Source organism: Tinamus guttatus, unplaced genomic scaffold (assembly GCF_059628265.1).
Source record: "Tinamus guttatus ecotype Peru unplaced genomic scaffold, ASM5962826v1 Tinamus_guttatus_pri_ptg000287l, whole genome shotgun sequence".
In the NCBI taxonomy this organism is placed as follows: Eukaryota; Metazoa; Chordata; class Aves; order Tinamiformes; family Tinamidae; genus Tinamus; species Tinamus guttatus.
The window spans coordinates 7,457,317-7,470,939 of record NW_028288821.1 but is presented as its reverse complement, the minus strand read 5'-3'; the positions used below and the strand labels follow the sequence as shown (position 1 = coordinate 7,470,939).

General features: G+C 41.5%; 1 protein-coding gene across 3 annotated transcripts in view; it reads right to left on the bottom strand.

The window, feature by feature from the left end:
* TENM1 (teneurin transmembrane protein 1) overlaps nucleotides 1-13,623 on the bottom strand; it is a 282,452-nt gene that overhangs the window by 79,613 nt on the left and 189,216 nt on the right. For 2 of the 3 annotated variants that reach the window (XM_088527561.1, XM_088527562.1), the window contains 3 exons: nucleotides 11,102-11,287; nucleotides 9,894-9,917; nucleotides 7,548-7,694 (listed from right to left, as the gene is read on the bottom strand). In XM_088527561.1, coding sequence (XP_088383687.1) covers nucleotides 7,548-7,694; nucleotides 9,894-9,917; nucleotides 11,102-11,287 — 357 coding nt within the window. The remainder of the gene's footprint in view (nucleotides 1-7,547; nucleotides 7,695-9,893; nucleotides 9,918-11,101; nucleotides 11,288-13,623) is intronic. The other variant, XM_088527563.1, reaches the window with a different exon arrangement.

The following is a 13,623-nucleotide window of genomic DNA, read 5'->3' as shown; positions in this document are numbered from 1 at the left end:
CAACAGCGCAAGAGCCTCAGATTCAGGCCACGCTGGGCCAGCTACAGGTCAGTGCTCGGCTGTTCCACAGCCCTTTTACCTTCTTTCTGCACTCACGCAGGCCTGGAGGCAACAGGTATTTTCCAGCAGCGGGAGAAGAGCTTCATGATTCTGAGCTTACTGGCTTTGAGTGTGGCCATCATTTCTTTTTCAGGAAAGCCAAAAAGCTGTTGAAATTCTCCAGGAAATCAGCAGGCTGAAAGACCAAGGGGCCTCAGCCTAAACAAGGCCATAAGGGAGGCTGATGGAAGACTTAACTACACAAACCAAAGGGGTTTTCATTGTGTGCTGATGAAGAAAAAAATGGAAGAAAGCTTTTTGGTTGAAACCTGAACAGCAGGCTTGGAACTGCAAGCAAAGAAAATACCTTATGATTGTTTCCTCCTTTGTGGCCAAGGAACAAAACTCCCTATATTCTTAATAAAGGAGCTGAAAAGCATCAAATTACTACTAAATTCTCCAAAATTGCAAATATTAAAGAACTCTGCTAGACTAAGAAGGCAATAAAGAAACAGCAGTCTCTCGCTCTTGCATTTGCTGGTGCAGGTGCCTACACAGGGGTCTGTGCGTGGCAAGGAACAGCTGCTCTGGGCAGATTTTTGCTAGTGACACAGCTGTGGCAGTGACCAGTCTTGCTCAAAAAGTCATGGGACTTTCTGGAAGATACTTATTTCCTCAAGTTGATTGCTACATACCTGCCCTGACAGAATAAGTATTAATCAGCAAAAGGTATACCAAATCTGGAACAACAGCATCCAGGAGGAACCTAGTTTTTCCACAGCTTTTCTGATTCATTTTTCTTTGTCAACAAGCTACTAGATGTGAGAACTGAGCTGACCTGATTTGCTTATTTATGTAAAAATAAAAGTGAAAATTCATAGAAATTGTTGAGCCTGATAATATATTTAGAAAAGAAAGAGCCATAAAAATGACAATTAAGTATTTCGCAGTTCCTTCATGCTTTTTGGCACAGGTCAAGAGCTTATGTGCGTGGCAGCCAGCACTACACGCTCACGCTGCCCACACAGAAACCAAGCCGAAGGAAACAGCCTCCATTTGCCAGTCGGACTCAATTTTCATCTTTTTTTTTTGCAGTAACCTGTCAGCAAGGTGAGTGACTGATAAACTCTTACCAGTTCTGCTGAGTTATTTCTACTGGAGTGACCTGCACCTGGCTTCCTCTCGCAGCAAGGAAAGGGTGGCTTTCCCATCCGTATGGCTGTGAAATTCCAGAAGCTGGGCTGGATAAGCTGTGGTGAGGTAGGTGCTCTCCCTCCCAAGAGGGCCCAAATCAGAAAGGAAGCATTTTGTTTTGAACCATCAACACGAAGTGCTCTGCGATTTCTGAACAGAGCAACTTCATTAACGGATATTGAAAGCAATTTGTTCAAGTTTCCTCATATACATAACTCATTCTTTGCACCTAGTGACAGAGAGGAATGAAGACATAAAGCCTTTCCGCACTTCAGCCTCCGTTAGCAGAACACTTCAGAAGTCAGATATTTTTGCTTCTTATAAATATTTTCCTCAGCTATCGCGATTACTGCTGTAATTCAACATCACACTCATTAAAAGGAAGCTGGGAGAACATTCCGGCGCAGACTCTCGAGTCACACATGGAGGCCGTGTGCGGTACTGCAGCCTGTATTAGTGAGTGCATGTGAGGATAACATTTTCAACAAGCCAATCCTATTCGAAAGGAGGTTTTCACTCTAGGAGAAGAGTAACTTAGAAAAGGCAAATCTTGTTTATGAACTATAGCTTCAAACTCAGTCACCTGAAAATGCAGCAGATACACAACCATTGCTTGAAGATTAAATGTTTTTTGGTTAAATTTTCATGTCAATTTTCAGGAAACAACCATTAAAAAACTCACAGTGTTAAGAAAACAGCAAGGTTTCTGTTAAATCTCAGGAGACAAGCATCAGGAGCAGGAATTAACTCAAATAGTAAACGCAGTCTTTCATACGGCAGGGGGGCCTGTACACTCAACTTTTTACCTTCCATTACCGCACAGTGCATCACAACATAGATGAAGACTAAAACGTATTACACAGAGGTGTAAATGACTTGGTTTTACCATTGGCATTTCTTTCTTTCTTTCTTTTTTTTTTTTCCCAACATAAAAGACAGTCAGGCACCGCTGCCAGTGCAGTACAGATTATGTAACAGAGTGATTCAGATTTCGATGAGTCAAATTCTAAACCAAAGGGACACCAACAGGTTCACATCTTCCAGATACCTTGTTTTGTGTGTGAGATGTAATGTTGGACTAGATATTTCTTTTTAATAAATTAGACAATGAAAATATTTCTAGCATTTCTGCTAAAAGAGAACTCACAAAGACTGACTTGAGGACAAAGGAGCACTTCATAGCACGCTTAAATAATTTACACAAGCTTGAAGATACGACAGAGCATGCTGAAGCAAGCGGCTCTGCTCTCACACCACTCCTCTCTGCATTGCTGTAGAGCTCACACAGGACAAGATCTCCCCATTTTCTTGCTGGGGAAGGGATCCTTCCAGGAAATTTTCTATAAGGAATCGTTTTAATGTTTCCTGTATCAGGAGTCTGCATCAATGGAATCATAGAGTGTTATCACTAGACAAAGTACATTTTCTCACATATAGATATATATGCGCATATGCACTATATATTTCTTTTTTAATATGATGGAAAGAAAGCCACAAAAGTGAGGAAATTAAATTCTTCCCACCTCTGTTTCTATGGCAATCACCAAAGAAGCCATTTGGGCTTGGTACATATCTGAAATGTGTAGATGATGCATCGCACTCTTACACATGGATGGCACTGCTGCCAGCCAGACTTTCAGTCTTTATACTCATGAAGTCAAGCGCTTAATACTATTGTTCTTTGTGGAAAAAAATCCACAGGACTCTTCACCTGTGTTTGCTTACTTTCTTTCAGAGATTTCACACAAGCATTAACCAATGCCTGTGCCTACTTGCATCACCACAGGCTCAGTTAAGTCCAATTAGAGTTACCAGGAATCTGAGCAAACTGAATTGAAAAGTAACTTCAGCGGAGACTAAGCAGCAGTAACATTAACGAGACTGTAAGCCTTATTTGTATGCATTAATCCAACCTGCTTCTCAAATTCTAGCTGTAATACTCCACAGCAGCCTGAGCACACTGGGGTTTGCATCAGGACATCTGGAACAGCCGGTGTGCGTACGTGGAAAGACGGCCCCGTGTTTTATTCAATGAATACCAATGGTGTTTGGCATTCTGCACACAATAGGATGCAAATAAATCAGGGTATGATTTTCAGAAACAGTAAGCATCCCTGGGGAGCCCTCGCTGCTCAGCAGCAGTGAAAACCATTCCCATCAGTATTATATGTATTGTGTAATAATAGCATATTACTTATATATGGACTCAATATCTCTGTGATGGATAGGCTATTAAAATGCCAATGGATAGGTCAGAAATACATCAATATTTTAGCTGCACTGGCTATCAACCAAAAGCTATGCTGAGTCAGCTGTTTTCTCATGCTTGGAAAAGCTTGGAGAATGCTACAATAAGTGAAAAGTGACTGAAGGGACTTTTGGAAGCAAATTCAAAGCTTGTAGTACACAGTACTTGCCTTTAAAGCAAACAGTTGAGATTGATTCATGAAAGAAAGCAAATGATGAAAAGAAATCCTGGCAAACTTAAAACAGAGACTAGTACCAAAGAAATTAAGATGAATGATGGGCTGCATCTTTGAGCTTGTATGTTCAGCATCAGTGTAAATTTATATAACAATATCATGTAAATTGTGGCTTGGCGGGGCAGAGCAGTGACCTGCAAGCTGGTGCCCAGCTCTCTGTACATGTCCTTGCTGCCCGCCAGCAGTGTGCTCTGCCTCTCCAGCCTTGGGCACCAAGGGTTGGATTAACAGCACTCAGTAGAGCGTTGCAAGCAATCTCCTGGAGCTACTGAAGCTTCCAAAAGAAGTCAAAAATAATGGTAGGACAAGAGAAAATGACCTGCTCAAATGAGCTGGATGGCCATCTTATAAACTGAAAATGAAATCATGGCTGTCACGACAATGCAAGAAAGAATACAAAATGAGAGCAGGAAATAATGTAATACTGAGGAAAGCTACAGCTGGGCAGAGCCATATCCCACCGAAGGACATCTGCTTGAGACCGTGGCGTTATCTAATGGACACCACTCTGCTAACAGACTGCAGATGTACTCCACAAGAGCAAGGGCAGGCCATGTCGTCATGCATCTGCTATAATGCTAAGACCTTTTGAATGATATTTGTAGTGATATTTGAACAGGTAAACATGCCCTTAAGTCTACAAGTAGGAAAAGCTAACAGGGAGTTATGAAATGGAAAGGCAAAGATGGCCACGGTACAGTCAAGCTCCAAGTACTGTGGATGCTAACAAGCTCTAAAAGAAAAAGCACTCTCCTTTCTTGGAAAGAAGTATTTTTGCATGTGTTTAACCTTATCACCATGAAAAACTGCACTGATGTGGAATTGGGACTTCCGTGTCTGTGGGACCAGGGCTCAAGGGAGCATGTTGATGGCTTACCATGCATACTAATATGCCAAGCCCTAAAAAAAAAGAACTGAGAACCCCCTCTCTCCTAAAGCTTTTGTGCTGTTACTATAGACCAAACAGTAAAACTAACATTTCCTTATTCCAAGAAAGTGACATTATTTTATGCCTTGGAACTAATAAAAGTATTTTATTTCATACACTAAAGCTATACATTTTTTCTACCATGTATTTTTAAACAGTAAAAATGTCAGGTTTTCAGCATCTAAAAGTATTGTATAATCAATCAGCCAGAAACTGCACAAAATTATCCTGGAGATTAACCCCTGAAATTAGAGCTTGCTTGGAATAATAATTGTACAACATTATTAGAACTTCACTCTTTGGTTGTGACTCTCTCCTAATGAACCTGAAGCACAAAACACCTCCCAGCACTGAGATAGATGCTTGATTTAAACACAATTTGGATAAATAAGACCTTTCCCAGGTCTGGAATATATAGCTGCACTAAACTAGGTACTTGGGAGCGCTCTCTTGAGGCTGCGTGTCACTGGCTGAAGGTGATCACATCGTAACTTCAGAAGTTACTACCTGCCAGCAGGTACCTCACCGACGCACACGTTTCTAGCTCCCCGCTACTGCAGGCAAAAACATATTAGCTTCCCTCTTCATGAACCGAATCCAGTTATGTAGCTTGAGAGAGGATAATTTGTTATGCTGCCATGACACGCTCATGGGCTATGCAACTATCCCGCAGCCGGCAGGACTTCACAGACAACTTCATGTCGCTCTCCTGTGTTTGGATCCTTCTCTTTACACGCACCCCAAATACAAGGAACCAGGTTCTGCTTCCACATTAACCTAACACTGCTGTATCACCAGTGACCGTGGGGGATTTTTTTTTTTCTAATTTATGCTTATGCCAAATCAGGCCTTTGAATTTCATATATAACGAGAAGTGGTTTCAATATGTAGATATAATTTTCTTTTTTTAATATAAAATTGATTGTGAAGGAAACTTAATTACATTTAGCCCATCTGTAGTAGTCAGATTAATTAAATATTTCTCTCAGCACTTATCTCTAATTGTAATGTCAACAGAGCTGTCCTAGTATATGCTATGCTACCATTAAAAAAGAAAAAGAAAATTATTTTTAAAACCTGCAGTGAAATGATGTTAAGTGTCTGCCTTAAATTGACAAATTCCAGGAGATTTAGAGTTAAGACTGCCAACTCTTTCAATAGCTCACTCCTACTGCAGAATACAAAGCACACAAAACCACAATGCAGGGCAATTTATAGAGAGCCAGTTCTCAGAGTGTATCAGAAAATGTTTTACATATATTATAGGCTAAGCAGTGCTTTTGTGGGCAGATTTAAGAGCGCGAGTGACCGGCTGGGCTGGCAGGGGAGAGCAGCGGACAGATGGGGACGCGCGGGGAGGCGCGAGCCCAGCGCGGGCACGGAGTGACACGGATATGGCCCCAGCCTCCGAGCCCAGAGCAGCCGGCTGAGTGGGCAGAAAGATGGAAATAGGGTGGGAAAGGAGGAGGGATGAGGGAGGGGTAAGGCAGTTTTGAATGGGATTCAGAAATGGGGAAGGCTTTGCCAAAGGACAGCATGGCCATAGAGCCCACAGGATACAAAATCAGAAAGTCTCAAAATATATCTGTAATGAGGAACCATCATTGAGCCTGAGTGTTTCTGCTGAGGTCCCGCAGTGACCTCAGCTCTTGGCCCTAAACCAAGCTTATTTTATCAATGACCTAGAAAAAGAACTCACACAATCATTATACTAAAGCTTAACGCAATGTCGGGGTGCGAGATCTCATCCAAGATGATCCCTTGTGTGACACAGCTGAATGGTATTTATCTCAATACACCCCAAAGGTAAATTTAAGAACAAAGAATATACCGGTGCTTGGGGCAGATATATTCACAGTCTGAAGGAGAGACCTGCCCAGCCCCAAGCATGGCAGCAAGCACACTGCAAGGGACGGTAGTAATTACAAAAGAGAAAAACTGACTGCCAGGTAAAGAAATATCCCTCATTAAAAGAAGAAGAAAAAAAATAAGAACTAGCTCCTAGAACAACTAGTCAGAGTTGCTGTTGCTTTTCTGCCCCTACAAGAAAGACACAAGACAAGATATCTACACAAAGACAAGATATTTTTCCTGAAAGGGATACACTAGGTGCTGTGTTCGAATGGGCTGCTAGAAATGAGGCTGCTTAATTAGTGCAAGAACTATGTTTTCCCCCGTAGTGCTAAAACATATAAAGCCCTGAAACCAAGGCTACCAAGGGCTGAGGTAGGGAGCACGTAACTGCAAATGCCTTTGTCCAGTTGGTGGGAGAGCGTAAACGAGTGTTTTTGCAGAGGACTCTGCTTAAGATATTTTCCGAAACCACTTCTGCACGCTTTCGACAGTGACTCACTGACTCAAGTCCAGGTAATTCCAAGTACTGTGCTGTATCCCAAAGGTAACCCTAAGAAACAGGAACATCTCTAAATGTATGCTTTATGATTGTAAATGTATTTGTTTGATATTAATGTAAGACTAAACTACGGAGGCATTTCGTCAGGCATGGATTATTAGGAGAAGGTTTCTTATTTGTGTCTCAAGTGGCTGTTTTTTTTTTTTAAATAAGTATTGGAGTTATTTTGAGTGTGAGGGAGAATGGAAAGGAGATAAAATAACATTTAGTAGTGATTATTAAAACATGATTTTCATGGAAAACACTCAGGTAGCAGTACAATAGGGATGGCATAAGCCTAAACACAGGCACTGCCCTCAAGAGAGGCTGACACAAGGGTCTGACCCTGCACTGCTCACTCACTGCCTGGATCAGCTCCAGTCACTGGTACAACTGCCTTGAGTGAACAGGCATTCTGTGATAAAACAGGAAAAACACCCCAAAACTGCATATACAAAGGAAACTCCAGGATGTAAAGATTAAACAAAGAGATGTGAACTATGTATCGTACCTCCGTCATTGTCCAGGTTATCTCCACACACCATTTCCATGACAACGTTGCAGCCTGCGCCACTCCAGCCCACTTGACAAACACAGTGCCAGCCGTTCTGATCAAGAGTGCATCTCCCATTTCCATAGCAGAGCCCTGGGCAGCCATCTATAACAGAAAATTCACAAAAGAAGCCCTCATGAAGGAGTTTCACTCTCTTCTATTAAGGTTATAATTATCCTATAGTATTCTTTAAAATAGTATCATACTCTGGCCTTCAAATTATCACAGTAGAGTACTTTGTACTCCATTTAGATTCTTGGCTAATTATGAGGAAATCCTCATCCTGGTCCCTCCCTTTGCTTGGCTAGGAAATCATGTCTCAGTGACAAATTAAAATGTTTTATCATGAGAGATCTGTGGCAGAGGAAAAACTCAGCAGAGAGTAAATGAACAATAAGATATTCAACTGCCTGCTGTGTCCATCTTTCTTTGATGGAAAAATATCTTGCATAACACAAGGAAAATCATGTATATATGCAAGGCTTAGAGCAAAGGTATACCTTGAAAATATTGTTTAAATTACAACTGGCTTTGTACAACTCCTCCTTTAGGCCACAGGGAAGTTGATCTTTTTATCCTGTGCATAAAGACTCAGCTGAACAACAGAAAGCTGATTAGATTCATTCCACAATTTTTTTCCCCCACTGAAAGCAAATGATTATTTCCTTCCAACACCCATCTGTGGCTTCCCTACAATGCTGCATCCATTCAACCAGGATGAACATTTGGCCTTTGGAGACGGTGATTCTACATCAAAATTGGAGCAATGATCGCCCCATCCCTGGATTACACCCCTGCAACCTCTGCCTCAACAGTAATTTGGGCATTCTCAGCACGACACGCCGCGCTGTGTGCCTGTAGGAGTGACGAGGAGACTGGCCCTTGGATGCGCGTGCTCACGTCCATCGGCTCGTGCACTTTGGTGCCAGAGCTCAGACATTTGTCACATCTTCACCATAGCACACAAGGAGGACTGAGGATAGAGCTGAACAACAAGCTTAACCATCTCCTCTAGGAGGGCTTCTTTCCTTGGCCAACATGGACTGCTCTCCTGCACTTACCAGTGAACATCAACACTTCTATATTATTCTGTATAATATAGATAGCGGGATTTTTATTTTTATTGAAGAAAGAAATGGCCTCAGTCTGCATGTGTCTTTGGCAGCCTCAAGGGATGGATGCTCCAGCAGGGTCTGGGAAGAGCTGCCTAAGTAATCAGAGAGCCAGTACAACTGGTCTACCAGGCTGTGACCCAAAGCCCAGAATGTAGCACATTTCCTGGCAACTTTGCACATCCTCTGCCTCCTCTTCATCCTCTGGGCAGTCCATCCACTGCAACGGATATGGGGAGAGAGGTTGGTTTGGCCCTCACCTTATGAAGAGCTCTGGAGTACAGAGAACCATGTTTATGCACAGGAATTCTGGAACTTGCTGCTCAGAAATGGCATGGGGTTGGCCAGCAGCAGACACACTGCAGTGCCAATTAGTTGCCACTTTTAGATGACAGAGGGAAAGGGCAAGATTTGAGAGGGGTTCTGGGAGAAGGGAAGTTTTTCCACTTCAATTCACAATGATTTACTTCATTATTTGAATCTGATTATTTTGCTGCTCTGTATGCTTATTGTTCCCATCTTTCCAGATTATAAATGTAATCAAATGAGTGCCTAACCTTTTTATTATTATCTAATTCTTAAAATAAAAAATGCAAATAAATGCTCAAGTCTTTGGGGAATTTGGTTAATTTGATATTTCTGCTGGGAGCACTTCTGAAAGGGGCACGTGCATCATTGCTCTGCACAGCACGGCTAGGATGGAGAGGAAGGCTGCCAAGTGCAGGGAAGGTTGGTGCTCGTGCTCATACCGACATAATCGAGTGGGACCTCAGGCAAGTCCCAGAACAGCACCAGGCACAGAACAACATGAAAATTCTACTCTCGGTATCAAACAGCTTGAGGAGAACTGCATCACACTGAGACTAGATAGTTCTAAAAACCAAGAACTTCTCTATCAAGAGGAGCTTGCTATAGTTGCAAATGACAAAAAATATGAAAATTACTCTTCTCATGGAAGGATTACTAATTTTTCCAGTATGTTCTCAGCTCTGTCATTATTTTAGAATGGTAACCAAGAAAAAAAATCCCATTTGTTTAACTTAACACATGAGATATCCACATGAAGCATGCTTACTATTCCGGCAACTTAAGGTTGCAGAAGCTCAGGCAAAACAGGTAACACAGAACACACACTCCCAGTACTTTTTTATCTTTGCATTACTCTTTGCAATGCTGATATGAAAAAACTTACCTCGAACAGCATCTAAGTAGTGAGCTTAAAAAAGAAAAGAACAAAACTGAGATGGATTGAATTTCTGTACCAAAATAAAAATATAGAAACCATTTGCTTATGGTTTGCCACCTGTTGGCTAAACTGTCTCCCCCTTATTGCAGTTAGGACTATTGCTACTACTATGATCAGAATGCATCTCATGTGTTTATTCTCCATTCGATCAAAAGGAAAAGGATGCGGAGGACGGCATGGGCCGTGCCCGGTAGCGCCTACAACGTGAACAACGACTGAGGAAACAAGCTCTATTTTCACTTTATTATTCAAGCTCTGTTTTCATCCTATTATTTTGGTCCTTTCTAGATTCATAATAAATAGTCTTTTGAGAGTTAAGCCCTTCTTCCTTAACAAATCTAATTCTAGGATTAGCAAACACAATTCAACAAATTCTAGGGCCAGTGAATGAATTATTTTAAAATGATCAAGATCAAGATAAAACATCCTACATTTTCTCCATAAGAAAGCATGAAGACTTATGCTGCTTACCTGACTGAAAATTAGATACCTGACTCTTTTATGCAATTAAAATATTTATGAATAATACTGCTCTATGAAATCATTAATGATATTTTAGAGAGAATCACTATAAGACTTCATAAAAAAGTGTCATATTCCATTAAAAATATAACAATTACATTTGCACAGTAGAGTAATGACTTTGGAAAAGAAAAGCTGAAAGCTTTAACTTATTAGGAATCTTGTTAGAAGCTAGCTACAAAAAACACCTCTAGCAATAAGTAAAATATGCAAATCCTCAGACACAAAGGCAAAAGAATTGATGTGAGAATTACTTAAGCCGAGTAATAGCTTCATCCTCTTGCAACTTCTATTACTTAAATACGAGCATTACTTTTTCTTTTTTGTCCATGACTAAGTTCATATACGAGCATAACCCAGACTTTTGTTAGCACCAAGGTATCTTTAGAGTGTGTTTTTTCCTTTAATTAATGCATCAGTGTTGCTTCTTTTAAACAAAATGCTGCACCGAGTTGCCATTCTGCGGGACAGACAGGATGTATCATCATGGCAGAGGCACCTTTTCACACCTGGCCCGATTCTGTACCTCTGTTTTTCTCAAAATGACCTGAATTTGACTAGTGGCTGTAGCAGAGGTTTGTGTAGCTGGTTCAGCTCTTAGTTATTTTATTGCTGTGGTACAAAAGCCCTACCGATGGTGCAGTGGTCTCCTTCCCACCCCGGGCTGCACTCGCACTTGCCGTCCTTGCACTGGCCGTGCTCCGCGCAGTGCGAGTGGCAGGTTCGTTCTTCGCAGCTTGGTCCTACCCAGCCTTCTTCACACTGGCATATCCCTCGTGAGCAGACGCCGTGGCTACCGCAGTCCAGGGTACAGAGCTCTGCACAGGAGGGAAAACATGGACAAAGTGAAAGGGCAATTTCATATGGGATACAGGCTGTGCGCTGATAGCAACCACCACCACTTCCTCCACTGGAACAAATACTGGGTTATACCACCCACTTCATCTTACTGCTTCCTTCTTTAGCAGTTATTTCCAAGGATAAACTTGTTTTCTCCTCCTCCCGGCCCAACCACTAAATACTCACGAACACTCTGGGGAAGAGGGGAGCACTCCCACCTTTCACCCAGGACAACCCCTGTCCCTGGGTGTTGCAGAGCCCAGCCTGGCTGCGGCGCAACGAGAGTCCTGCCTGGTTCAACACATCACAACATCCCAACCTCAGCGCTGCGCCCACTTAGCCTACCACTGCCCGCTGAAAAGAATGCCTTCATTATAAAGGGTTCTATAGTTTACATTTAATTAAAATAATTAATGTCAGGAGACAGAATTTCCTTGTTATTCTGCAATTAACCTAGAAACGTTTCCTCCTCTTTCTCTCCGAAAGCAGATGATAGTATTATGAGCGTAAGCCAAATAACCATGTCTGTTCTGATTTAAAATACCTATGATACATATTTAGTGGTGGAAAGATTTTCCTCTTGACAGATTTTAAACAATGATTATTTGTATCTTGGAACTACAGTACATAAGCACTCCTGAAAGCACCCACCCCAGCAAGCACTGTCACTGTACTACCGAGCAAAGTTTATAAAGTTCATGTTAAAATCTCATTGATCCCAACCATCATAACATGAAGAAAAAGCAGCCCAGAGATACAACTATTCAGTGGGATTTTGCATCATTTTCCTGCTTCGTTACTTGTATTTCCTAGGAAATGCAGAAGGAGGCTCAAAGAGCAGGGGAGGACTCGCTTGGCCACTGCACTGGTATCCGACCCCCTCACGTATCCCTTCTCCTCAGGTGGGGAGGTAACTCACCCCAGACCTGGGACCACACAGGAGTCCTCTCCCCACCCCGGGCACCATTGCAATTATTTTTGCTTACCTTTATGGCATGGGGCATGGGCTAACTCCCCAGAATTAAATTGAACAAATTACCTGCTACTTCAAGGATTTAGGCTGCTTGAGAGATGCCTTTGATCTCTCCTGATCCCCCTCCAGTTCATTATATTATATAACAGCTTTTGGTATTTCGCTGTAAGTGGAAAGGTTTGTTGAGAGGATTTTAAGAAATGGTCTGTCACCTAAGCTACGAGGGGCTATGTGGAGTAGGTGGTTTTGGACCATGCAGGATTAAGAGTCCTCTACACACTGCAGTCGTGGGACTGGCTCAGCTGAAGTCATGCCAAAACTTCAGGGCATAGTCAAGATATTAGTATACAAAATATAGCTCAGAACTTAACTTGAAGCCTGAAAGTCTGAAGTGGGGAAAGAAGAGTGATAGATAGGGCTTTCCTATCTTTTTAGCAGCTCTAGAAGCTTCCTCCAAGTTTTCTAATTGCAAATAAATCTCAAAGAACCAGCTGTGGAAAACCTAAAACACATCCCCATACAGCACACACCTCCATCCACCTTCCTAGCAGAGTTTAATCTTGACACTTTTTTCTTACAAAAGAGAAACAAAATAAATATGGATTATGGAGGAGAAGTTACTGTGGACATAGTCCTGCTTGGGGGGCAGAGGTGACTGTACAGATCCAGCACATACCACTATTTTATAACCCCAGGAATGAAATGTACCCTTTATACCAGTGTTAACCTGGCCCATATCTTTGTTGCCAGACACAGGGGTATAATTATCTACGCTGGAAGAATTAACAAAATAAGAGAATTTAACATCTCCCTGACATTACAGGACAGTTTCTCAAGAATCTTTTGTAGTTAACCAAAGGGGAATTACTGAGCTTTACCTGTACTTTGCATATATAATGCCATCCAATGAGATGTGCATGCAGAATTTTGTAACAACAAACTATTTCGACAAAGCTTCTCTGTCATCTATATTTTACCTACAAGAGAGAAGGCACCACAGCACTATATTCACCCAGAAGGTTATTATTTTTATTAATATAACTCTTTAGAAAGTGTTACTCAATCAAATTATTACTGGACACAGTTATTACAATTAGCACATTTCAGTGAAATGACAATTCAAATTAAGGAAAGAGCAAATTGCAAGAAGGCACCTAACCCATCCTTGGAAGGGGCCAAAGTGAATTTGAACGCATTATTTGTGCATATTCTTGAGAAGAAGATAAATATGTTGATCATTGCTGAACTAATCTAAAAAGCATTAAAAATTCACTCTGTACTCTCCATTTTAATTACCTAAGTCAACACTGAGTTCTTTTAAATGTATTTTATAATAAGTTT